A 24,091-nucleotide genomic window follows, 5' to 3' on the forward strand; every position below is an offset into this window, starting at 1 on the left:
TCAAATCCCGTACGGGCAACGATCCCGAGTCCGACCGGACTCGGGACAGTCTTCGGTGTGCCGATTTGGTTAAGGTGGGGCCCGAGAAAAGCTCAACAGATCGGAAGTCTCTGCGCGGGAGTCGACCGAAGCCACTCACCGGGTGGGTCCTGCTTCATTCAACTACATACACCGAGCTAGTCTGTGTTCTCGGGTTCTTGTCAGTTAAAATATGAATGCATGTCATTTTGATGCTTCACCGGGGTTTCTATATAACCTAGAGTCATACCCAGTGTTACTATGAAGCTTTGGGGCAACATTTGCCACAGTGTAGAAAGATTGGTGTTGGTAGAACCCTCTCGACCCTGCCAAGCTTGGCTGGATGATCGTCGTTCTGAGACCGGCTCGGGCGTCGGTCTTATTTGCAGTGACGAGTATACGGTGACCCACTCGAATCAACGTAAATGGTTTATTTTAGTACATGGAATTTTACTGGAAATTTGAATTCGGAAGTCTTCCTTTTGCTTGTACTCAGTACATTACTCGCGTAGAAATTTTCTTCAATGCGCCCACCCGGTTCGGTGGCGGACATTTACATTGGCTAGTAGTACCTGCAAGATTTGAAGAGTTTGCTTGTAACCAAGCTCGTCTAGCAATTTAGCCAGGCTCGGCCCAAACCGACTAATCTAGTAGGCAATGAAGGTAATGGAGACTCGCCATAGTTTCCCTTATTCATTATGACGTGGTTTTTGAGGGCTTTTTATGTTTTTCTCCCGTCATCAATATCGGCCGATCCCCAACTTGGGTGGTCATACCCACGGACGCTATCCGTTGCTCGGTCAGGAACCACATTCTCATTCGTTCTTCCGAGACCCAGTTACTGTTTTTCGCAGGTTTCTAGAAGGTGGCAAGAGAGCTCGGCTATTGTTTGCCTGGCATACCGGAGAATCTTGATTATGAACGCTGGCATGCGACCTCAGACATTGATGCATTCAGCAATCGTAAACATCAACAAATGTTTGTTATGCTAGTCTCTACTAGAATATGTACTAATAATAAACATGCTAATTTAACAATTCAACAAAGAGAATTTGATAGATTAGTGCTCTAGTAGGACTAGAGTAATGTACCTACCCCGTTTGCAGCTCACGTGGACAATCCCGCCTTGAATGCCTCCCTTTCTCCACCTTCTCCACCCCAAGAACCCTCCAAACAGTATGGAGTGCCCATGGAGTCAAGAAATTTCCTCCGCCCCATTCCGATTTCAAACGTGGGACACGAGATCCGGGCCCCCGTTTTGCCTGCCATGGTACCCCAAGGGGGAAGGCCGGGTCTCCGTATTTATTTCACAGCGTTTCCCCCTTCCTGGATGGATTCGTTTGTTTTTTCTTTCCCATCCCTCTAGAGATCTTCAACCCCTTCCAGCATCAACTACCTGGATAGGTCTCTTTCACAATGGGCGTTGGAAATCTCATGTCGAAGCTTAAGCCTAGTGCTGAGGCACAGGACTCTCAGTTCTCTTCGCAGGCTGCTACTCCTGCTCGTGCCGACTCAACGGTCGAGAAGGATGACACCATGATCGATGATAGCCCTGTCAAGTACCTGACATGGCGGTCGTTCATCTTGGGTCTGTGTGTCTCTATGGGTGGTTTCATCTTCGGTTACTCCACTGGTAAGGTTCCACGACAGCTTTGGTCAACAGCTGGTCACAGTGCTAATTTGATATCTAGGTCAAATCTCTGGTTTCACCTCCATGACCGACTTCAAGATGCGCTTCGCTGAGTACAATGCTTCCACTGGTGAATATGCTTTCAGCAACGTCCGCAACGGTCTCATCGTTGGTCTGGTATGTTTCCCTACATCTACCTACAGTATGTATGAAAGACTAACGAAGTTTCCTCTATAGCTGTCTATCGGAACTATGATTGGTGCCCTCGTCGCTGCCCCCATTGCGGACCGCATTGGCCGCAAGTACTCCATCTCCTTCTGGGCTGTCATCAACATGGTCGGTATCATTGTGCAGATCGCCGCTACCAACCAGTGGGTCCAGGTTGCTATGGGTCGTTGGGTCATGGGTCTGGGTGTCGGTGCCCTGTCCAGCGTTGTCCCCATGTACCAGTCTGAGTCCGCTCCTCGCCAGGTCCGTGGTGCCATGGTCAGCGCTTTCCAGCTGTTCGTCGCCTTCGGTATCTTCATCTCCTACATTGTCAACTTCGGAACCTCCCGCATCGACTCGACTGCCTCGTGGCGCATCACCATGGGTATCGGTTTCGCCTGGCCTCTTATTCTGGGTGTCGGCACTCTGTTCCTGCCTGAGTCCCCCCGTTTCGCCTACCGCCACGGCCGTGTTGAGGAGTCCCGTAATGTTATGGCCAAGCTCTACGGTGTCCCCACCAACCACCGCGTTGTCGCTCAGGAGATGGCCGACATGAAGCAGAAGCTTGATGAGGAGCTTGCTGTTGGCACTGCCCCCTGGCACGAGATCCTCACCGGTCCTCGCATGTTCCACCGTACCATGCTTGGTATCGCTCTGCAGTCCCTGCAGCAGCTGACCGGTGCTAACTTCATCTTCTACTACGGTACCTCTATCTTCGCTGGTATCGGTCTCAGCAACTCCTACGTTACCTCCATCATTCTTGGTGCTGTCAACTTCGGTATGACTCTGCCCGGTCTGTACATTGTCGAGCACTACGGTCGCCGTAAGTGTCTGATGATCGGTGCCGCCTGGATGTTCGTCTGCTTCTTGATTTGGGCCTCCGTCGGTCACGAGATCCTGGTCGCTAACCCCTCTGCTCACGGCGCCGGTGTTGTCATGATTGTCTTCACTTGCTTCTTCATTGTCGGTTTCGCCACCACCTGGGGTCCCATCGTCTGGGCCATCTGTGGTGAGATGTACCCCTTCCGCTACCGTGCTACCTGCATGGGTGTCGCCACCGCCGCCAACTGGACCTGGAACTTCCTCATCTCCTTCTTCACCCCCTTCATCTCCAGCTCCATCGACTACCGCTACGGTTACGTCTTCGCCGCCTGCTGCTTCGCTGCTATCCTCGTTGTCTTCTTCTTCGTCAACGAGACCCAGGGTCGCACTCTTGAGGAGGTTGACACCATGTACGTCCTGCACGTCAAGCCCTGGAAGTCCTCCAGCTGGGTTGCCCCTGAGGGCATCGTTGCCGACATGCACGCTCCCCATGAGCCCAAGGCGGCTGAGGGTGGCGCCGGTGAGAACCAGCACCACGATGCTGAGATCACTGAGGAGGAGCAGTAAGCTTCTCGCCATATTGGAAACAAAATATTCCATTGGAAAAATAAAGTCATTTTGAGAATGACTGAAATGTATTAGTAGTTAATGATTTTCTGTGGATATAAACTCACCTTTTGCTACGGCTTCTCCAAATAGACTGGAGACGAGTTTGAAATGAAATGGCATTGGACCATGATTGCACATGAAACAGTATTCCTTGCTTTCGTAAAATATAGATCTCTAGATAACAACAATTTCTCAATCAGTAAATTACTTCTGGTTACCAAACTCCAATCCAGCCTCCTTCCGCGCAGCACCATAAACACCCGCAATGTCACCCTTTACACCCTTCTCCTCCTTAACAACAGACAACAGATGATCCGTAACCTCCACATTCCGCATCCGCTGTCCACCCTCCTTCGCCAAATTCGAAGCATGTCTCAAATCCTTCCGGGCAAGATCAACAGCAAACAAAGGCTCATCGCGAGTATAGTAATCACCAGAAACCATCCGGTTAGCATACTTAGCAAACGGCCCCGGTGCAAATAACTCAATCCACTCCTTCAAAGGCTCAACACCCAGCCCCGTAGTCTCAGCAGCAGTCAACGCCTCAGCAAGCACTCCAACGGTATTGAGAATAAAGGTGTTTCCAATAACCTTCATGGTAGTCGCGCGTCCAACATCGATATCAACTCCAGTCCCAGAAGACAGATCAATCGACTTCGCGGCGGTAACACCCTCGTAGAATGGGCGTGCCTTCGCGATGGCAGCTTGTTTACCTGCGGGCACGACGATCAAACCACCAACATCTGCCATGTTGGGTGCGCCGAAGACGGGGCTTGTGACGAAGGATGCGCCGCGTGCCTCGTAGGCTGCTTCTGTGCGGCGTGATGTGTCGGGGTGCACGGTTGAGCAATCGACAACTGTCTTGTTGCTGAAGTCAATTGAGTTATCGGCCAGGATTCCGGTTGTGATGGAGTCCAGGGCTGCGTCATCGCCAACGCAGATGAAGATGATGTCTGCGTCCTTCACGGCTTCGGGGAGGGTGGCTGCGACTTTCACATTGCCTTCTAGTGTGGCGGCGTGGGCGGTTGCGCGAGCAGCAGTACGGTTGTAGAGGGTAAGGCTAGCCTGGGGACCCTTTTTGGCGATGTTGGCGCTCATGCCCTGGATTTTTGTTAGCTTTAATCTGGGGTATAGGTGAGCTATGTGTAGCATGAATGCTTGTTACTTACCCGGCCCATGTTGCCGAGGCCAATGAAGGTGACATTAGTTCCAGACATTGTGTAGATTTCAATTGAGTGGTTTATTCAGGAAGAAAAAAGCACGATTGAATTGAGGCGGTCGATCGGTCTTTAAACCCAAGCTCCGAACGTGGGGCAGACGTGGGGTAATGGAGATAAGGCTTAGTTCTTAGCCGGGCTTCCGATTGTTGTTTGAATTTTGATGGAAGATCACAGTTTGAAGAAGAATTTCACAAATGAATAGAGCACTGGAGCCTTATATAGTATTAATCTCATGGAGGACCCCATCGTTTTTACTAACATATTACGCGTTTCTGTCCGCGGCAATGATTGTTAAGCGACGGCCTCCGTAAACCTCCGTCATATAGAGCTGCGGCTCGCGCGGCCCGGTCGTTCCGCACGATGCGCTTCCGTCCCATGCTTCCCTTCCCGCATCCACCCTTGACGTCGTTCTCTCATATGTACATGCCAGCCAAACAGGCTCATAGTTTCGCCTTTTCCTTCTCAATGATGGCGATATCCTGGATTGGCAAGCCCAGGTACTGCCACATATACGCAAACCTAGCACAAGTTAGACCCCGAGAACCAAAAAGAAACAAAATCATAGAGCAGGAGATTCTTCCAAGGTTGTCCACATACCGATCACTTCCAAAGAAAGGCTCCTCCTTGCCCTCCGAATTTCTCACCCAGAACCAAGGCGCTCCATAAGCGCCTAGGTCAAGCGCCTTCTGCGTGTTGTCTGTAAGCGCCTGCTTATACTCCGGTGTCGATGCCGCAGCTAGGATCTTCTTGATATCCTCATCAGAGAAACCATGACTCCGCAGAAGCTCGGCCAGGTTCTCAGGCTTGCTAACGTCAATATTCTTTTGGTACATCCACTCTGATAGCGAGAGGAAGGTCTTTTCGAATAGTTCGCGGCTATGGTTGTTTTTGATATAGATCAAGCACCGTTGAGGCTGGATCTTGTCAGTACTATTATCAATTGATACATATTTGGGAACGAGTAAGTCCAGGTATTCCTACCATGATTGATAGAATGGGGAAAAAATCCGGTGTCTTGTTTGGTAGAGTGCCGAAGTAGTTGCATGCCCGTTGCATATCGAATTTGCCATATGCTGCTTTAGCCGGTAATGTCCATGGGGGTTTATTGCCTGGAAATATTCGTTAGCGATAGATTATAGTGTAAATATGGTATTTGATTGATCTATACCAGAGGCAACATTGACTCCTCCTAAGAAAATCGGATGAAGCCTGCAATTGAAATTGGAACGTCAGCTTATACCCTCGGAGAAGTGTAATGTCACGCACTCGACTTCCACTCCATGCGACTCTAGCGCCTTCCGATTCCGCCGTAAATAGAGCGCCGCGAAGTATGAGTACGGTGAGACTGGTAGTTAGATTAGCATTGCGCTAGCTCCCAGGTGTATGTAGTAAGGGTCAAGACATTGTTCCCCTTGTTCTTGTGGGACCTACCGCAGTCGATGTACGCATCTATCTTGGCTGTCATTGTGGTTGATCTTCTGGTGCTAATTGGTTCTTGGGGCGGATATTGGCGATGGTGCAATTACTGGCGTATTGTTGAAGGGGGTTGGTTGTTCGTATATAACGGCGCGTGGCCCGAGGTGGAGATGGGCCGAGGCTGTGGGTCTGATGAGTGATCATGAATTTAGGTTCACGGTGCAACATGGAGATGAAATTTAGATACTACAATATCGAAATTAAATAAATCTTTTCGAAGCTTACCAATATATGCGACTATAGTAATTGGGATTTAATTATTCTTGTATTCTTTTTCTTATCACGTAAGAGCAATCGGTCTATTATTGGGTATATGGAGAACATAACTATTTAAGCATTAAATTGTTGCACGCAAGCTACTATTTTGCTCGTGCTTGGTTTTCACTTGATCACCTTGGTGATACTCAGATTTTCACAAACTCCCTCCTTCAGTTCTTGGAGTGGCCATGGCCACTGATAGCCGACTGTCGGGTGTTGACCAAGTCCAGATCATACGGATTCTCTTCATACTGCGTCGCAGTCGCAACGCGATGCAATGATCGTCCAGATTGGCGAGAAGCCCGCGAAGCGCGAGACATGCGTCGGCCTATACTTATGCGCGAAGGAACAGTAGACACCGTCTCGGTATCACTATCATCTGCAATATCTGCATCTGAGTCTTGCTCTGCCTCTTTCTCCTCTTCCTTCTGTGGCGGTGCTGCCTGGTTCTTCTCAGCAAGCCTGCGCATGAACGCATCCGCCTCAGCAGCGAAGGTACACCGTTGACGAATCTGAGCTCCGTATTTGTAGAAGACAAATGGGAATGGCACACAGGCCAGAGCGAGGAATGCAGGGATAGACGAAGCCCAGTGGATACCCAGGTTTTCATACATGTATGTTGTGAAAAGCGGGAAGGCCATGCCCAGTAGGGAACGGAGCGCACAGTTAGCAGCTAACACTGAGGCAGAGAAGATCGTGTACGAGTCGATGAGGTAGTTGAACACACTCAGGAAGACGAGGACCATGCCAAATCCGAAGGGAGCACCGGCTGCGATCGATACCATCCAGTGGATACTGGGAGAGTTGGTCCAGGCGAACCAGAAAAGTCCAATTGGGAGGGCGATACTACCAACCATGCTAGGAGGAAGTCGGACCTCTGGTGCCAGTCGGTCGGTAGTTTCAGCGCATTTCTTTGCATAGCGTCTGTTTTCTGGTAAGGTGTAGATAAGGGCGCAGACCATTCCGACTAGGATACCCAAGAAGGCGAGACCGCCGATGCCTTCGCTCCAGCCGCGAACTTCCTGGAACACGATCGGGTAAGCGGCGAAAAGCATATAGAGCGTTCCGTAGATAATAGACATATAGATCGAAAGGAGAAGCACGATAGGTTCGCGGAACAACAGGATCCATGGACGCGAGAGAGCAGTTTTGAGAGTCTTGCCCATCGTCGCAGGACCACGCTCAATATCAAGCTTGCTGCGGTACACCTGTCCGGTCATCTCAGAGAGCTTAGCAGCTCGGCGACGGAGAAGTACTGGAGCGTAGGTCTCCGGAAGTAGGAAAATAACGCAAAGCCAGAGCACTCCAGAGAAAGCGGCGAGGAATCCTTCGACCCAGCGCCAGCCTGCTGCATTAGCAAGGAAACCTCCAATGATCGGGCCGATAGTAGGTCCCAGGAACGGGGCCGCAGCGAAGAGGCTGATTGCAATACCACGCTGTGCGGCTGTGAACATGTCTGCAATGGTACCACCTCCATTTCCAAATGGCGAAGACCCAAAGCAGCCAGCCAAGAAACGGAGGATGATGAGGGTCTCAATGTTCTTGGAACCTGCTGCACCCGCATTGAAAGCTGTCAAGAATGCAAAACTGATCGTGAAGATATGACGACGACCGAAGATCTCGCTGAGCGGTGCCCAGATCAGGGGCCCGATGGCAAATCCCAGGACGAAGAGCGATACTCCGAGGATGGCGATCTCTTCTTCCACACCAAAAGTTTCGACTATTTGACTCATTCCACCTGAGTAGGCGGATGATACCAAGGCGACTGCGAGAGTAACGAATGAGACAAGGACTGTGATTGCCCATTTCTTAATAGGTCGGAAATTCATCGGATTGCGAGGATCGTTCGGTATCCAGACGACCGCGTAAGGATCATCTTCAGTGCCAGAGCCCGCGTAGGGGTATCGAGCTACTTCTTCGGTGATGACCTTCTGGTCGAAGATTAAGCGCCAGAAGGGGATCTTGGAGGGCAGCGAGACCTCGCCCCCGTTGAGAGCTGTCATAGTCAAGAGGAACTTGTTCGACCCTATTCTTAGCTGATTTCTGATCGCTGATCTACCAGATTCGTATAATGTCGATCAACCTGGCCCAGGCATTCAGATCAGATAGATATTTTGCAGATCAGATGAAACCTTCAACATGAAAACAAAAATTTAGATCATTGCCACCATAAGGATAAGGACGGTTAATTAAGACCCACAGTTAGCCGGGAGCCTCGGCATTTCCCTGAATCAGTAAACGCTTTTCCATAGAGCTCAATTCTCATTGGATAAGAACGTTCACCCGGCACTCGATGCCGAATACGCTGTAAGCGAGTGGGGTGCGCCAGAGTTTTCAGTGGAGTCTTAGCTTTCTCGAAACGATGGAATGTTATGTTTTCGGCCCGGCCGCCATATGAGATTCCAGGGACGGCTTCCCGACACTTGTTTTTGGTGGTGACAGTAATTTTGCAATGACCACATAAGGGGTAAATATTCTGAAGAAATAAAAGCATGAAAGACAACTCAGGTTTATGAATCCGGTTGTTCTGGATTTTCCCCCCTCTTATGTACCTGCATAATGCATTGTCAAGTGGATTCAAGCGGAGACGTGGAGTTTTCACGGCTGGACCCGATCGTCGCGATGTTACTTACGGGTGTAGATATGATCTCCAGCTACTTTACATGTCGTGTTTGACCTGAGAAGGAAGTTCAATGTTCTTGTAACTATTTCTTTCTGAACTTCGCTATCTTACTATATCAAATAAATAATCGTAACTGTAACATGCAAACCTGCTACCCCTAGACACGCCGATCTCCCGCTATGCTTGATGATTTATTCGTCAAAGGATATTTCATACATCTTGTTCCTTCGTGAGCTCTGTCCAACCCGCCTAGATATACTGTTACACTACCCGACGCTCACCCTACAGTAAGGATGTGTACTGGTGCATGTCCCTCTTTGGCATGCTTCTCGGCTACCTCATCTTCTTGTAGGAGCCTGAAGGTCCGAATCCACAATGCTGATGTAGTCAGCTTCCGGTCTCTCTATGAGGAAAGGAGGAACTAAGACGTACCCGACAGGCTCACATAGTATTTGACTGTGCCGGTGCATTCCTCATATTCGTATTGCTCCTGGTCCTGTGTGACCGTCACCTGAAGGCCAATTGTCTTTTGGCTGTCAACCCAGAATAGCTCAGGGTTAGCTTCATCCTCCGGGTGACCGACATGTCGACCTTTTTCATTCGATCGACTTAACAATTCTTTTGGGATCCGTATCATTTTGTTCTCAATCTTGAACGCCTTGTAGGGGCCAGTCCGCTCAGCCAAATACAGCCTGAGTCGGAACTGAACAAAATCCTCATAGCTTTCCAGTGTAACCTCTTCTCCTAGATCTCTATTATCCTCACAGTAAGCTCTAAAGTTACTCGTGTAACCATCTATTCCATCCTCATCAGACCACCATAATGTACCTGGTCGGAACCAGGGATCTCCCCGAGGGCCAGCCGGATGGAAGATTGAGTACCAGGCGTTTCCGTGCGCCTGTGACGGCTCCTGGACGGAAGCCGATTGCCTGACACAGGGCATCAGTGGATCACATGGATTCGTTTCATCCACCAGAGCTACCGTCCCTTGGTGGGCCCACGTAATGACACCCTTCTTTTCTCTCATTGGGGTATACCAGCCCACGCGCAGGAAAATTGTATCGTATTCGCGCTTGAGAAAGTGATGTAGGCGATATTCAAGTATTGTTCTGACAATCGCCCGGAAACTTTGTGAGACAGAGGTCACGGTCATGAGTTGCTTCGTCGAGAGGTATTCCAGGATATTCCAGGTGATCTGGTGCCTCGTTAATATTAGCTCATGGGTATAGATCTTATCATTCTTACCTCCGGAGGGAGGTCATCCATAGAGCACGGAGGCCGCACTCTAGAAAGCCACAAGGAAGATAACGGCTCTTTTAGGGAAGGCATAATAGTTAGCAGTCTAGGAATCAGTATAATGGATATAAAAAAAAAGAGTCAGAGGTCAAGATTGCATCAACGTTCTTTTAAATCCTGTCTTCAACGTGAACCGAATTGGGATGTCGTTATCGATAAGCCTATGTCAGGAGACAAATCAGGAGATAATGACGTCAGCCACATCCCCGATTCGATCACACACAGGAGGAATCAGGAAGAAGATAGACATACATATGGCATGATATGTATGTATTGAATACCTGTAGATGATTAAGATTACCCAGGATCCACAATGCATGTAGAATTGAATTCAGTGACGCTAAAACCCCAGTTTTGCCGAGTGCGGGATCCCGAATTCCTATCCCGTTCACCGAGACTTGATATTCACGCTAATTCGGGTTCTTTCTACATGTAATCTTTATAGTGCACTGTAATCCCCTGCCAATGGCCTCGGGTAGATCCGAAGCTACCTGGATAATGATCGCATAATTTACAGTTTTTAATTGATATCAGTACCGTGTAAGATATCCAGCTATTGATGAACTTAGAGGGTGCTGTAACATTCTTGATTTATCCGGAGAGGCTCCACGTCCCCACGTCCAACCCCGCCGGAGGCCACAGACCCTTGCCGAGTCGGGGTTTTCCTTATGTAGCCCCTCTCCCTTGTCAATCTTCTCCAAGGTACTCTCTCTATACCTACTCTGTTCTTTTTCGCAAAATGGAGAACGTCCTTGATGATATCTCCCACCGGAGATTCAATCCCCTTCGTGGATCCCATGTTTTGGTCTCTCCCCACCGAACCAAGCGACCCTGGCAGTGTGTTTCCATTCCTGGCCATTGTGTAACACCGCAAACTTGCTAACGAAATTTTCTTTCTCTGATCGACAGAGGAGCGCAGGAGAGTGCTTCCAAGACTACTTTGCCTTCCTATGACCCCAAGTGCTACCTGTGCCCTGGAAACCAGCGCGCGCAGGGTGACGTCAACCCCAAGTATGACAGCACTTTCGTGTTTGTGAACGACTACAGCGCTGTCAAGGAAGAACAGGCCGCCTATGATGGAAACAATGGAAATGGTAGGTTTCAAGTACCTAATACCAATTTTCTAACTTCGCACTAACCCCCGCAGATCTCGAATCGCGATTCCTCAAGGCGGAGCCCGTGACGGGCAAGTGCTACGTGCTCACCTTCTCACCCTCCCACAACCTCACCCTGGCCGACCTGGCCCCCATTGAGATCGTCCCAGTGATTAATGCCTGGACTGAGATCTATGCCGCCCACCTCTCGCCCACCTCGCCACTAGCCCAGAATGCCCCTCCCACCCACATCGCGCCCACCGCACCGCATGCGAATGTCACTAAGCCCAAGGAGCAGTACCGCTACATGCAGATCTTCGAAAATAAGGGCGCTGCCATGGGCTGCTCAAATCCCCATCCTCACGGTCAGGTCTGGACTACTAGCAACCTGCCCGAAGAACCCGCTGCCGAGCTGGAGCAGCTGCGTCGGTACCGCCATGAGCACGGCGGTTCCCACATGCTGGAGGACTATGCTGCGCTGGAGAGCCTGAAGCAGGAGCGCGTCGTCTTCGAGAACGAGTCGTTTGTCGTGGTTGTTCCGTGGTGGGCAACCTGGCCCTTCGAGACCATGATCATCAGTCGCACACATAAGCGTGCACTGGTCGATCTGAGTGAATCCGATACCACTCTTCTGGCCGAGGCCATTGCCGAGATCACGCGTCGCTATGATAACCTTTTCGAGACTCATTTCCCGTACAGCATGGGTATTCACCAAGCGCCGCTTGATGGAACTACTGAGGAAATCGAGGCCTCTTACCTGCACTTCCACTTTTACCCGCCGCTTCTGCGCAGCGCTACTGTGCGCAAGTTCCTTGTCGGGTATGTTTCTTTCTTGACCTTTATTGTTTTCGCATGACTGACTTTGATATAGCTTTGAGCTTATGGCGGAGCCCCAGCGTGATATCACACCGGAGCAAGCTGCTGCTCGGTTACGCGATTGCGGTGGTGAATTGTACCGCAAGCATTTGGAGTAAAGCGATTGCAGTGGATTGTGATGAGGTAGTTGGAGTGATATTTTGCATGAGTTTTGCATTGCCCATTTTTGTTGGGAGCCCGAGAATCTATAGAATTAAAACATCGTATTTTGACAACGGGTATCGTTCGGCGATCCATGTCGCTAGAAAAGATGTCTCGTGTCGATTAAAATCAACATATATGGTGGTACTCGTCTGACGGCAGACTGTTATACAGTTCCCCCCTTTTTTATTTAACCCAGATACGCCTCACGTTGGGTCAACATCCAAGCTACTGAAGATGAAGCCACGATCAACGGGCTAATGAAGCGACCCTTCAGCGAGGCATTACCAAAGACCAGCTCTCCGACAAAGTGTGTGAGAGCAATGGCATAAGTCCAGATCGCAAGATCGTATGCGACGGGGTTGGTGATGTTGTAGGCAGCGGTCATGCGAATGACGGCAGAGAGGAAGGTCCAGGTACCGAAGAGACGACCGGACAGGGGTTCACAGGCAACGGAGCCATTGGTGTAGAGCTTTGAGGTGTAATCGGCGGAGGAGTAGGCCTGCAAACTATTGAGGGCGGAGACGGCGGACACCTGGATTGTTAGTAAGAGAAGCAAAAGGGGGATGAAAACCTGAAAACCTACGAAAACGAGCCATTTGGGCAGGAGACCCTCGAAGGGAGGCAAGTAAGCAAGTACTGGGGACAACAATTCAGACATAATTGGGTTGTTCTTGGGTGGGATTGGGGAAGGAATTATGCTTGTGAATTGCCAGCAAACCGAGGATGTTTAGGTTTGGTTCTTGGCGTTGATCTTCCCCAACAAGCTGCACCTAATCTTTTTTTACATCTGCTTATCCTCCCAATACCCCCTCAACAAACTTCATTTTCATACACCATGGATCTGAATCTGTCAAAGCACATTGAGTGCCTCTCGCAATGGCCATCTCATCTGCCCGCCGGTTTGCCGACCGTCGGTGCCTTGTTGCTTCTTGCAACTGGTGGGCTGGCCATCGCCTGCAAGGTCTGGACTTTCGTGCGAGTACTTCTGAGCCTCTTCGTTCTTCCGGGTAAACCGGTATGTCTTCAATCCCATCCGCTACAAATCTAAAAAGCTAATATGAAATAATAGCTCCGTTCCTTCGGTCCTCCTGGTAGCTGGGCCGTTGTCACCGGTGCCTCCGATGGCCTGGGCAAAGAGTTCGCGCTGCAGCTGGCGCGTGCCAAATTCAACATTGTCCTTGTATCCCGAACCGAGTCGAAGTTGATCGCCCTGGGCGAGGAAATTACCAAGCAGTCCCCCGCCGTGCAGACCAAGACCCTGGCCATGGACTTCTCGAAGAACGCCGATGAGGACTACGCCGCGCTGAGCAAGCTGGTTTCCGATCTGGATGTGTCCATCCTCGTGAACAACGTCGGCCAGAGCCACTCTATCCCCGTTCCTTTCGTCCAAACCCCCGCCTCCGAGATGGCCGATATCATCACCATCAACTGCACCGGTACCTTGCGTGTCACTCAGCTCGTTGTCCCGGGCATGATCCAGCGTCACCGCGGTCTCGTCCTTACCATGGGCTCATTCGGTGGTCTCCTTCCTACTCCCCTGCTCGCCACTTACTCCGGCAGCAAGGCTTTCCTCCAGCAGTGGTCCACCGCCCTGGGTGCCGAGCTCGCTCCCCACGGCATTGACGTCGAGCTCGTCCAGGCTTACCTCATTACCTCCGCCATGTCCAAGGTCCGTCGCGCGTCGGCCTCTATCCCCACTCCCCGCGCCTTTGTTCGCACTGTCCTCTCGAAGATTGGTCGCCACGGTGGTTCCTCTGCCTACGCTTACAGCTCTTCGCCGTACTGGAGCCACGGTCTCATGGCTTGGTTCCTAACTTCTGTTGCTGGCCCCATGAACAAGTTCGTGCTTGGACAGAACAAGACAATGCACGAGAGTATTCGGAAGCGTGCTCTGCGCAAGGCCGAGCGCGATGCTCAGAAGAAGAGCACCTGATTGGATGTGGGCCGTCAACACACAATTCGATTAGCATTGATTATGACATGAAATGTGTATTTTGGGAGAGCGGAGATGAGGTGAAATTCTCTGATATAGCTTATGAACTAGCACTATGACTAGGATCCTAGTACAAATTAATTACCTATCATTTGAAGGCTTCATCTGATCTGCATTCAGTTGCCATATTTAATCTTTTTTTTTCCTTACTATGCTATTTGGCTTACTAGGTTTTAGCTTACATATTTAGGTCAAGATCAGGCAGTCAAATTACCACAGGGTCGCTGAGGTAATGTATACATTCCAATAGCGATGTTAATACCCAAAGAAGTATAGAGAGAATGCGACAATGTTATATATTGAAGGAGTACAAGAGGCTTGCCTAGAGAAGGGTGGATAAGTTCCTGGGAGCTCCTATTTCTACTAATCAGATCCTATTTCAATGGATTTGGTAAATGTGCTAAAAGGGGAAATGAGAGAAAAGTGAGAGAGTCAAAGAACAAAGCGACAGTCATCTCAAAATTAAAGCATCTTCGCACTTAACGTCACGGGCCAAAATACTCTCAGTCCCATTGTTTCCTTGAAATAACGTCGGGAACGAGAGCGTGGGGACCTTTTAGATACATATCAAGTCCCGGCTATCGCGTGATCCTTCCAACTACCGACCCGATACAAAGACTCAGCTCCAAACGAGCCAGGTTTCGGCTCCGAGCCCTCGTGCGCATCTGATACCTTTGTACCTCGTGTCATCTGAATCACAAACATAGCCTCGGATCTGTGACTCTCAAAAGCGACCCAAGCGCAAAGGCTAGGCTTTTAGCCTTGGTGCTGTCCTGTAACCCCTCCACGCTATGTGGATTGTGTGGATCTAGTCTCCCGCGATGTCCGTTAAGTCCACCAGTTGCGCGGAGGCAGCATCACTTCCCTTGTATTTCTTTGTGGTGATTCAAGGCCCTACGAGAAGGAGATTCAATTGGGTAGGCATGCATATTTCATCTCCTCTCGACGTGCTCGAGCATCATAAGCCGACTCCACAATCCTTGTACCTAAACTAATTAGCCTTCAGCCCCAGATCCAAAGACAGATTTAGAACAGCAGCATAAAACCAAGTCACAGGCTAGCAATGAATCTGGATCAGCCTCGACCAGGTCATACATGAGAGACGCGATGTAACTGGACAGGAATGATACAATTCAATCTCCACTAGTGTCGGTGTGAGATCATGAAACGCCCATGTTAGAGATAAAGTGTTCTCGGCAAATGTGGAGTAGACGCCAACGGCAGCTTCCCGCTCTATGTAACACACCAGACTCAAATTTGTGGGCTTTTCCTTTCTTGTTTCTGGAAATATGCTTGTTGTCCAATGATAATCCCAGGAAAATGCTTCTCCTACCCTCGCAAATTAGTTTCGCATCGTGCCCTAATTGCTGATCATGACCTTTCTCTACACTATCTCCCCGGTCATTCTCCATTGGTTTGATGCAGGGTTCGCCCGGTACCGTGTTACTCGAAACTTCCCCTTAGCTCACTTAGTCTACGTACTTTGATGCGCGGGGCCGCGCACTTATATTACCTCCCTCGTGGTCCTACTCTTTGGATCGTGGCTTGTCGGCTATATGATCATGTCTACGCCCTATGCTAACTAGTTTGCTTTGGACTCTGGTTTCCTGATGTCGCCTTCAGCGGGCACTCTTCATGCCCTTGGCCATAACTGGCTGGGGAAGGCGGATATTGCTGTTCAGACGATCTTGTTGTGTGGAGGGGTTGTTGCTGTTGCCTTGAGATTATGGTCGAGGAGGCTATTGGGTGTTTCCTGGCAATGGAATGATTGGTTGATTTTAGTTTCTTTGGTGAGAATTGTCTTATTTTACAATTTGAAGCTGAGGTTTCTCCTTGAGCTAGTATAGATTGCTGACTGTCATTTAGATGGTCATGATGGGCCGTTATATAGTTGAGCTTTTGCTGATTTTGATGTGCGGCTTGGGCTTGCATACTGCCGAGGTGACTCTGCTTGGAGGAGCTGACACATTTGTTCGTTTCGACAAGGTAGGCACTACCATCAGAGAGGGTTTCAAATGGATTGAGCTGACCCTTTCAGCTCACATATGTTGGTGATCTTCTATGGATCACAGTCGTGGCCTTGATTCAGCTGTCAATTCTACACTACTATCTCCGCCAATTTCAGCATCGAGTTGTTGTGTTGATGACATATGCCACTATGGCTCTCTGCTCAGCTCTCTGGATTGGAAGTTTTTTCGCAAATGCATTTTTCTGCACGCCGGCAAAGAAGTTTTGGTTAACAGATATTGCTGGTCATTGCGGTAATCGCAAAATGCTACACTTGGGCTCCACTGTGAGCGAAACCATTCTCGAGGCATTTATCATCTGTCTTCCCATCCCAGTCCTATCACACATGCAACTCTCAAAGGCCAGAAAGATATCAATGGGAGTCGTGTACCTCCTCGGTATTATGTGAGAATCCCAGCCCTCAATTGTGAAAGCCACGCAATTCTAACATGATCTATAGTATCATTGTGGCAACGGCAGTTCGCATAAAAGTCGAATTCGACCTTAACCCAGACGACGAAACCTTCGGCTCTGCACGAAAATCCCTTCTCTCATGCATCGTTCCTCTACTAGGCATCATCGTCGCTTGTCTACCAATCCTACCACCAGCCATTCAACGAATCTTTGGAACAACAATATTCTCCCCTTCAGACGGTGAGACCTATGGGCATAGGTCATCGGGCTACTATAAAACGACCGTCATATCAGGCACTCAAATGGAAGGGCCTGAGATCCCCCTTGTAACTGTCACGCAGCCTCCCATGGCAAAGAAATTGTCGGAATGGTGTCATGGCCAGATTAAGATTACTTCTGACTGGGAGATTCATTCCACGAGGAATTCAGCTAGAATTGATAAGGATTCTGTGAGGCGGGCTTGAGACGGGCGCTCATGTCCTTCTAATGACTTTATGACTATGAATAAATTCGAAATGGGCTGTGCCTACTTTTTCCTCTCAGTGGTCGTGTTTGCATGTTTAGTACTAAACACCTGTTCTAGCTGGTTGAGTTGATTATTTTGCCTAGTAAGTCAGCCTTCTGGCCTTGGGTTCCACCTAAGTTCACCAAACCTGTGTAACTAAGAATCGGCGCAGAATAACTTTAACCATAAAGATAATGTAAAAAAGCTTTGGCAGCAAAAAGGAAGCGACCGACGCAGGATTCGAACCTGCAATCCCCTGTACCGGAAACAGATGCCTTACCATTAGGCCAGCCGGCCAACTTATGGGTTACCTAAGCTGCTTATGCGATGAGAGCGGCGAATACTGAGCTATTCAATGGTTACCCTGCAAATCAACAAAATTGATCTTAAAAGGGCCTGGAACTAGAAGATTTCCACTATTTTAAGCCGCTTAGTACTAACAGATTCACATTACTGAGCCTCCCTGGGTAGATCAGTGCTTCTCGCCTTTCTTGAGCTCTTATATACCGCCACGTTTCAGATTGTTCCTTCTGATTCGTTCCTTGCCCATTCGTATGCTTAGTCAGTACGTCATCTGCTCCTTTGATCTCGTTTCCTTTGATCCTCGACCAGCGTGAATGCTGACAATATCTTTAAGAGTCAATCAATATTATATCGCTGCTAACTGTCAGCTAGTGGCATTAATATGTGAATTATACACTGGGCTGTTAAAAAAAAAATAAGGTCCCTTTTTAAGAAAAAGAAGAGAAAAGAAAATGTGGGAAAGACAAAAAAGAAATCCGCCCGACGTGAGGCTCGAACTCACAACCTTGAGATAACCCTTTACTGGATAGATCCGAATAAAAGTCTCACGCGCTAACCAATTGTGCCAGCCGGGCTTCTATGCGAAAATCTCCACATCTTTGAAACATAACCGAACCATGCTTCTTCTTTACCGTTCGAATTTCTCCTCACTCTACCTCCTACACCACCCTTATTGCTGCGATGGAGTTAGAATACAATCATTTAATAGTCTGCTATCGATATTCACCCAGAAAGGCTCCAGAGATTGTTATTGACAGGGCCATCCACCGGCCATCGTCTCGGCGGGCTTCTCTACCAAACGCCAAAAATCTCCCATGAAGGTATCCTCTTTAGGGGACAGCCACACAGACCAGTCAGCAATAGACGGGCCATAAGAGAGCCCAATCAGTCGATCACAGCTAGCGTTTTCCTCATCTTCTGCGCCAAAGTCAACCCGGACAAGTTCCCTTTTCCAGATGCTGTCTTCTATCTTCCCGAATTTCTGCAGATCAATGCCAGCACCTCTCAGATCTGCTAACCAGTTGCGAAGTGCTTCACTTGGAGATGCAATGTGGCATTTAGATACCCTGAACCAGTCAAAATATCCTTCTAAAAAGGCAAGCAACAGCGTCTGTCGGCCAACAACGTGATTCAAATCCACACCAGCTTGCAAGAAACCCATAAAAAGATTTCCCCACGTTTTGTATAGATGAATATATCCATCCCTCATCTTAACTCGAAAAGAAGCTCCCACTTGCCCACTTTGATGACGAATTTGTCTTTTCCATGGGTGAGACCCTTGCAGAGCAGCCTGGGATGCTCCAATCTTTCTCACAACACAATGTACAAGTGTCGTATTTCGTGAATCATAACGCCACGGCCCTTCTAGCTGGAGGTCCTGGGCTGTCAAAGGAGCTGGTCCAAGCATCGTTTGAATCAACTCAGGCATATGATAGGCATCCCATACGCCGAAGACGGCCTTGCAAGCCACTGCAACTCTTGTCTCTTGCGACATTTCGTAATATGAAGGACAGCAATGTTGTTGTAAAAACTTGAACTCTTCGCTAGAGCCACGAAATCGAGATAAAGAACCATTGATAATTTCTTCTGCCGTATCTTCGTAATATATTTGTTTTGTGTAGCGGAGTAAAAGACGCAAAGACGGAAGTAGTGGCTGACCCTTCCCAAGTCCAAGGGTCCCACAGAATACCAAAGTGTTCAGAGGTGTTTCAAGGTTTGGGTGTGTTCCGCTGATAGAGGAGTCAGCTCCCTGCTCGAGGAGAAATTTCAGAACCTTCGCCTTCCTGGGCCCGAGCATGGCATACTTGGGAATCCATTCATTTAGCAACTGTGGGTCATTATCTGTAGATTGTGGACTCCTACTTACATGTAGAAGCGTGTATCCAAAGCGATCGGTTCGATCAAACGGAGAGGCCTTTTTCGATGCAAACAAGTTTTGTAAATCTTCAACTTTGCCAGCTATCGTCAATGAGACTACCTTTGATGTTGATGGGATCACATTATACGTTCGAAAAATCCATTGCCAACCGTGACAGTGCCTCTCACTGTACACTTCTAGAGCCTTTTTATATAGCCATGGTGGCAAACTAAGGCGCCACAAGTTATTAGATGTGTGGGCGTGGCGTGACTTGCCCTTTGGCACCCTTTCTGTTGGGCCATTCAATATTTCGGATGTCTCGCCCCTCAAGAGGTCATCTGCTCACAGCATCAGCAAAAGCTCAATGTTAATTTCAATTACATAGGCACTTACCGTGAGAGTAGTCTTTTGACTCGATATTCGATGTGTTGTTGTTGCCTTGTCTTAGTCTCTCGGCAATCAAATCTGGTTGAACGCGTATAAGCGCTCTGCTTGAATCAGTATGTAGTATTATTACAATATTTAAATCATTAAAAACCTTGTATGACACTGCTGGGACAGTGATAGCAAATGTATAGCGTTTCGCAGTCGTGTCATATACCTCTCTAGTTTCCCCCTCTGCATCACCGCTTTTGCGGCAGCATAGGATTTTCGCAAACGGCTAGAGCAGTCCATGTCACGCATAATCTCATCTGATAGCGCTGTCAGGCTCGTAGCGGCTTCTCTGGAGAACTGCAGACTTTGCAGAGCGTGTTTACTATTCTTCAAGGCGAATGCGACATCCTTCTGTAATAGGTCTTCCTCAATTTCGGCTAGAATAAGTCCGAACAGCTCCAGATCTCGCATCAGGTATTTCAAATCATCGGGCGCGTCTCGAAATTGGTTCCAGCAGTCCTTGATCGTTATTATAGATTCTGTGACCTGAGCGATGACGGTTGCAAAAGTGATGGCGCTGGAAACCACACCAATAACTTCTGCCATCGCGATAAGCAGATAGATCAGCTAGACTCAGAGATCTGCCTCTAGTATATTTGTAAAAGGTTAGGGTTTCATGGAAGCTAAAGGTGAAGAAGGAACCTGGTGCTGCGCCCCGAGCTGACCGCACCCTCTTAAGTCCGCTTCGTGTGGAGGCATTATGCATGTAGCCCCACCTATAATTCTCAACCAATCGAATGCTGTCTAGAGCCGTTCTTTCCAATACCTACATGCCAGTAAAAAAAAATGGGAAAGGCAATAGGTTGATGACCACAAAACGGTGGGAAGAAGGAACCGCGCTCGTCGTCTACCTCTGTTAAGTCTCTGTAGGGTTGCCACGGACTTCTATTGATTATGAAAAACTCCCCGACACATGGTCTGTACGGCTAGATTAAAGTCGGAGGGCATAAATTGGAGGTAATTCTTCCTTCAGACAAAGATTTCTATCACTTGGCACCTCTCTCTTCATATTGGCTATACTTCGCTTATTCCGATATTTATAGTGGGTCCTAGATTTCCCGTCACCGCCTCCACATCGGACCCCGATTCCACCAAAAAAGCTCGGGAAGCAAAAAGAAATGAAGCGACCGACGCAGGATTCGAACCTGCAATCCCCTGTACCGGAAACAGATGCCTTACCATTAGGCCAGCCGGCCTTCGATGAATGTAAGGCGGTCTAAATAGCTATATCAGCTAACAATACTTGATTCACTAATGTGGTAAGATTGGAATTACATTTTCTAGCGGCTAGGTATACCTCAGAGAAAATTTTTGAGGTCGCTAAGACCATGTATCTGAATGGCTATGCCCATAGGTAGCTATAGCTAGGGTCTTGTTTGCGGCATGTTTGGCTGGAGGGGATTTCGAAAGTTCCACGGTTGTCGTAGTGAATTTGTCGGTGTCCGTGGATATATATTCAACATACCAATCCGCACCCACTGTTGCTAGCATACATGTAAAGGTAATGAGTGAACCCACACACTGTTAGATAAACATGTAATATACAGAGGAACACCAATTTCGATAGTGGACTGGAAATACCAACATTAGGAGGATCGTTCTAATGTGCTTTAAATGAGTGAGTACATACTGGCTAAGCAATGTTGGAGGCCGTAATCAAATGATTGTAGAAACAAGGGCTATATACATAAAGGATCAAAATAAAAGCTCGGATCCCTTGCTACTGACGAACAGGACCTTTCAGGACAGGGTCAGCTCATTTTACTGGAGAAAAAAACATGAACCTTGGAAAATTCATTATTCACCACTGGTCGGAAGCAACACGAACCACATTTCATACTCATAGTATCAGCCACATGAATACTGCTCGCAGTATAAGAAGCGAACGTGGATTAATTGCCGACCAAAAGCTGTGGAACTCAATCGCCTCGTTGGCACGATCTACGACATCGGCCCCTTGCATTACCTTCCTGTAACTATGATCGACGAATATGCTCTCCAAACAAGCATCGGGGCATTCTTACCGGAACTTCGAGCCTGCAGCCACCCCTAGGAGAATATCAGGGAATGACATTCTTAGAAAGAGGGGGTGTTGACATGCGTTGTAGGTGAACACGCGGCTAGGCACCATGTATGAGGGACAAGGGAGTCATCCGATGATCCACGACCCCTTCATCCCAGTAATCTTAGAATGTAACCAAAGGGATCAGCGGTATAAAGTCAACCGGCCTCCCTCATCCCTCGTTTCCTCGCATTCCGACCACATTCGTTTCTGTGTTTTCTCTTGGATAATCCTCAAACTCGTCGCTCGCGACGTTCACTTTCATTAAAAGTAAGGAAATTCTGGGAAGCTTGACAAGATGGTCAAGACTACCTATGCTCTCACGCTGTTTACAGCTGTGAGTCTGGCTGCGCCTTTGAGGCAGTCTGGTGGCGGCGGTGGCAGTGAGAACTTGATCGGTGCTGGCACGGCAGGCGGCAAGGTCAACGATGTTGTCGCGGGTATCTTCAGAGAATTGACCCCTCGTGACAACAATGACAACACCGACAGTGGCGACAAAGTGATCAAGCACGGTAGCCTTTTTGAAGAGTTGCCCATTGTTGGCTCGCTTTTCCATGATTCCAAGAAGCAGTCGCGGTCTTTGACTGGAGATCTTGCGAGCTTACCGTTTCTGGGTGATCTACTTGGTGGTGTATGTATTACCTAGCTCTTGTTGTCATTGGATGGAACGTTAACCATAACTTAGAACCAAGCTCACCCTGCAAACACCAATGGCAAACTTGACTCTCGTTCTCACATGCCCTTCCTCGGAGAAGTACATTTTCCACATGACATATAACGGGTGGAATAAAGTCTAACATTATTCAAAACAGGGTCAGAACTATGGTCAAAACCATGGCCAGAACTACGGACAGAACTACGGCCAAAATGCTGGGCAGAATGCCCACCAGAACGAGGGCCAGAACCATGGTCAAAATTACGGGCAGAACTATGGACAAAACGCCGGACAGAACGCTGGCCAAAATGCTGGCCAGAATGCTGGTCAGAATGAGGGTCAAAACCACCTGCAGAACTACGGTCAAAACGATGGCCAGAATTACGCCCAGAACCACAAGCGAGACCTCAATCTGGCCAGCCTGCCTATTATCGGCAAGTACCTCGCTGGCGTATGTATCCATGAGATTCTCCAATAAGGACTCACTAACGATGTAAAGGACGAAAAGCAGCATGGCCCTGTTAACAGCCACACCTACACTCAAACGAAGAATCACCAGGAATCTCGCATCGAGAACCGTATGGAGGGATCTCACGGAATCGAAGGTTTCGCCAACCCTTACAGTGTAAACGATATGGCCGAGACTATCCCGGACAGTGTTGCTGGTTCCTCCGCGGATACCCTCAAAGCTGGTCTGGGAGCCGCCATGGATGCCATCCCTCTTCCCGTAAGATGAAATAACCCAACCAAGCATAGCTTAGTCACTAACGCTGATGTAGGTGGATCGCCGTGGTCTGATGCAGGATCTGACTGCGCTTGGGGGCCAACATGCCGAGAAGTCTGATGAAGACCAAACCCCTGAGGAGAAACCTGCTGAGAAGGAGGAAAAGTCTGCCAGCACCACCGACGAGGCCAAGCCTGCCGAGAAGAAGGAAAAGTCCGACAGCACCACTGACGAGGCCAAGCCTGCCGAGAACGAAGACAAGACCAAGAAGCCTGCCAAAGACAATTCCCTCGACCTCAAGGAGATTGCCAAGGAAGCTGGTCTCGATCAGCTCTTCAGCAAGAACACAGAGCACGGCGTTGGTCTGTTCCCAGTATGTACTTCCCAACCCAGACCTGATTATTCAACAGCTAACCAGTCAGATGAACGGACGCCGTGATACTACTATCGAGACTCGAGGTGCCCCTCCTATCCAGGGCTCTACCCTCACCGATGTCTTGCTGCAAACCGGTGCTCTAGGCAAGATCAGCCACATGCTTGACCCCTACACACCCGCTAAGCAACCTGGTGAGAGCGACCCCACGCAGCTTGGTGATGGTAGCTCCATGGCTGCTCCTGGTCAACCAGGTTCTCCTGCTGGCTCTGGTGCCGCTGGACCTCATGATGGGCCTGGTTACGCTGCTGAGCACGGCAAACTGCAGCACTAGATTTTCCACGTTGGTGATGGAAGACTCGAATTTGGATCAATTTACTTTCTTGAAGACTTGATTTTTTTATATCGTTGGGTTTAGTGAGGTAGTTTGACAAATTTGATGAGAATTGGCCTAATGTGATATGCTTCTTGGTTGTGGGTTTCTTTTGG

The 24,091-nt window shown here is 48.8% G+C and overlaps 11 protein-coding genes across 11 annotated transcripts; 5 read left to right on the top strand and 6 right to left on the bottom strand.

The window, feature by feature from the left end:
* Positions 1 to 1,434: 1,434 nt before the first annotated feature.
* Positions 1,435 to 3,244, top strand: N7503_010130 (sugar porter family MFS transporter; the record flags this gene model as incomplete). The annotated part of the gene is made up of 3 exons (XM_057069676.1): positions 1,435 to 1,651; positions 1,710 to 1,825; positions 1,886 to 3,244. The coding sequence occupies 3 exons, from the start codon at positions 1,435 to 1,437 to the stop codon at positions 3,242 to 3,244; spliced, it is 1,692 nt and encodes a 563-aa protein (XP_056916287.1).
* A 246-nt stretch (positions 3,245 to 3,490) lies between these two features.
* Positions 3,491 to 4,523, bottom strand: N7503_010131 (NAD(P)-dependent oxidoreductase; the record flags this gene model as incomplete). Its single annotated transcript, XM_057069677.1, has 2 exons — positions 4,456 to 4,523; positions 3,491 to 4,387 (listed from the first exon to the last, which is right to left on the bottom strand). Exons 1-2 carry the CDS (start codon positions 4,501 to 4,503, stop codon positions 3,491 to 3,493), a joined length of 945 nt encoding a protein of 314 aa, XP_056916288.1. The 5' UTR covers positions 4,504 to 4,523.
* Positions 4,524 to 4,946: 423 nt separating this feature from the next.
* On the bottom strand, positions 4,947 to 5,971 carry N7503_010132 (putative DSBA family oxidoreductase; the record flags this gene model as incomplete). Its single annotated transcript, XM_057069678.1, has 6 exons — positions 4,947 to 5,025; positions 5,104 to 5,420; positions 5,488 to 5,615; positions 5,675 to 5,715; positions 5,773 to 5,851; positions 5,938 to 5,971. The coding sequence occupies 6 exons, from the start codon at positions 5,969 to 5,971 to the stop codon at positions 4,947 to 4,949; spliced, it is 678 nt and encodes a 225-aa protein (XP_056916289.1).
* Positions 5,972 to 6,410: 439 nt separating this feature from the next.
* On the bottom strand, positions 6,411 to 8,243 carry N7503_010133 (MFS transporter; the record flags this gene model as incomplete). The annotated part of the gene is made up of 1 exon (XM_057069679.1): positions 6,411 to 8,243. One exon carries the CDS (start codon positions 8,241 to 8,243, stop codon positions 6,411 to 6,413), a length of 1,833 nt encoding a protein of 610 aa, XP_056916290.1.
* A 1,041-nt stretch (positions 8,244 to 9,284) lies between these two features.
* N7503_010134 (F-box protein) lies at positions 9,285 to 10,129 on the bottom strand (the record flags this gene model as incomplete). Its single annotated transcript, XM_057069680.1, has 2 exons — positions 9,285 to 10,058; positions 10,109 to 10,129. The coding sequence occupies 2 exons, from the start codon at positions 10,127 to 10,129 to the stop codon at positions 9,285 to 9,287; spliced, it is 795 nt and encodes a 264-aa protein (XP_056916291.1).
* A 769-nt stretch (positions 10,130 to 10,898) lies between these two features.
* On the top strand, positions 10,899 to 12,227 carry N7503_010135 (UDP-glucose:hexose-1-phosphate uridylyltransferase; the record flags this gene model as incomplete). Its single annotated transcript, XM_057069681.1, has 4 exons — positions 10,899 to 10,996; positions 11,069 to 11,253; positions 11,307 to 12,072; positions 12,125 to 12,227. The coding sequence occupies 4 exons, from the start codon at positions 10,899 to 10,901 to the stop codon at positions 12,225 to 12,227; spliced, it is 1,152 nt and encodes a 383-aa protein (XP_056916292.1).
* A 233-nt stretch (positions 12,228 to 12,460) lies between these two features.
* On the bottom strand, positions 12,461 to 12,931 carry N7503_010136 (Erg28 family protein; the record flags this gene model as incomplete). The annotated part of the gene is made up of 2 exons (XM_057069682.1): positions 12,461 to 12,805; positions 12,857 to 12,931. The coding sequence occupies 2 exons, from the start codon at positions 12,929 to 12,931 to the stop codon at positions 12,461 to 12,463; spliced, it is 420 nt and encodes a 139-aa protein (XP_056916293.1).
* A 177-nt stretch (positions 12,932 to 13,108) lies between these two features.
* On the top strand, positions 13,109 to 14,206 carry N7503_010137 (ketoreductase; the record flags this gene model as incomplete). The annotated part of the gene is made up of 2 exons (XM_057069683.1): positions 13,109 to 13,288; positions 13,343 to 14,206. The coding sequence occupies 2 exons, from the start codon at positions 13,109 to 13,111 to the stop codon at positions 14,204 to 14,206; spliced, it is 1,044 nt and encodes a 347-aa protein (XP_056916294.1).
* Positions 14,207 to 15,876: 1,670 nt separating this feature from the next.
* On the top strand, positions 15,877 to 17,151 carry N7503_010138 (uncharacterized protein; the record flags this gene model as incomplete). The annotated part of the gene is made up of 4 exons (XM_057069684.1): positions 15,877 to 16,056; positions 16,133 to 16,252; positions 16,305 to 16,678; positions 16,734 to 17,151. 4 exons carry the CDS (start codon positions 15,877 to 15,879, stop codon positions 17,149 to 17,151), a joined length of 1,092 nt encoding a protein of 363 aa, XP_056916295.1.
* Positions 17,152 to 18,243: 1,092 nt separating this feature from the next.
* Positions 18,244 to 20,334, bottom strand: N7503_010139 (uncharacterized protein; the record flags this gene model as incomplete). Its single annotated transcript, XM_057069685.1, has 4 exons — positions 18,244 to 19,299; positions 19,363 to 19,691; positions 19,747 to 19,841; positions 19,892 to 20,334. The coding sequence occupies 4 exons, from the start codon at positions 20,332 to 20,334 to the stop codon at positions 18,244 to 18,246; spliced, it is 1,923 nt and encodes a 640-aa protein (XP_056916296.1).
* A 1,814-nt stretch (positions 20,335 to 22,148) lies between these two features.
* On the top strand, positions 22,149 to 23,936 carry N7503_010140 (uncharacterized protein; the record flags this gene model as incomplete). The annotated part of the gene is made up of 5 exons (XM_057069686.1): positions 22,149 to 22,481; positions 22,663 to 22,956; positions 23,005 to 23,232; positions 23,285 to 23,602; positions 23,640 to 23,936. The coding sequence occupies 5 exons, from the start codon at positions 22,149 to 22,151 to the stop codon at positions 23,934 to 23,936; spliced, it is 1,470 nt and encodes a 489-aa protein (XP_056916297.1).
* Positions 23,937 to 24,091: the final 155 nt, after the last annotated feature.

Source organism: Penicillium pulvis (assembly GCF_028828015.1).
Source record: "Penicillium pulvis strain IBT 33274 chromosome Unknown scaffold_8_segment0_segment0, whole genome shotgun sequence".
Lineage (NCBI taxonomy): Eukaryota > Fungi > Ascomycota > Eurotiomycetes > Eurotiales > Aspergillaceae > Penicillium > Penicillium pulvis.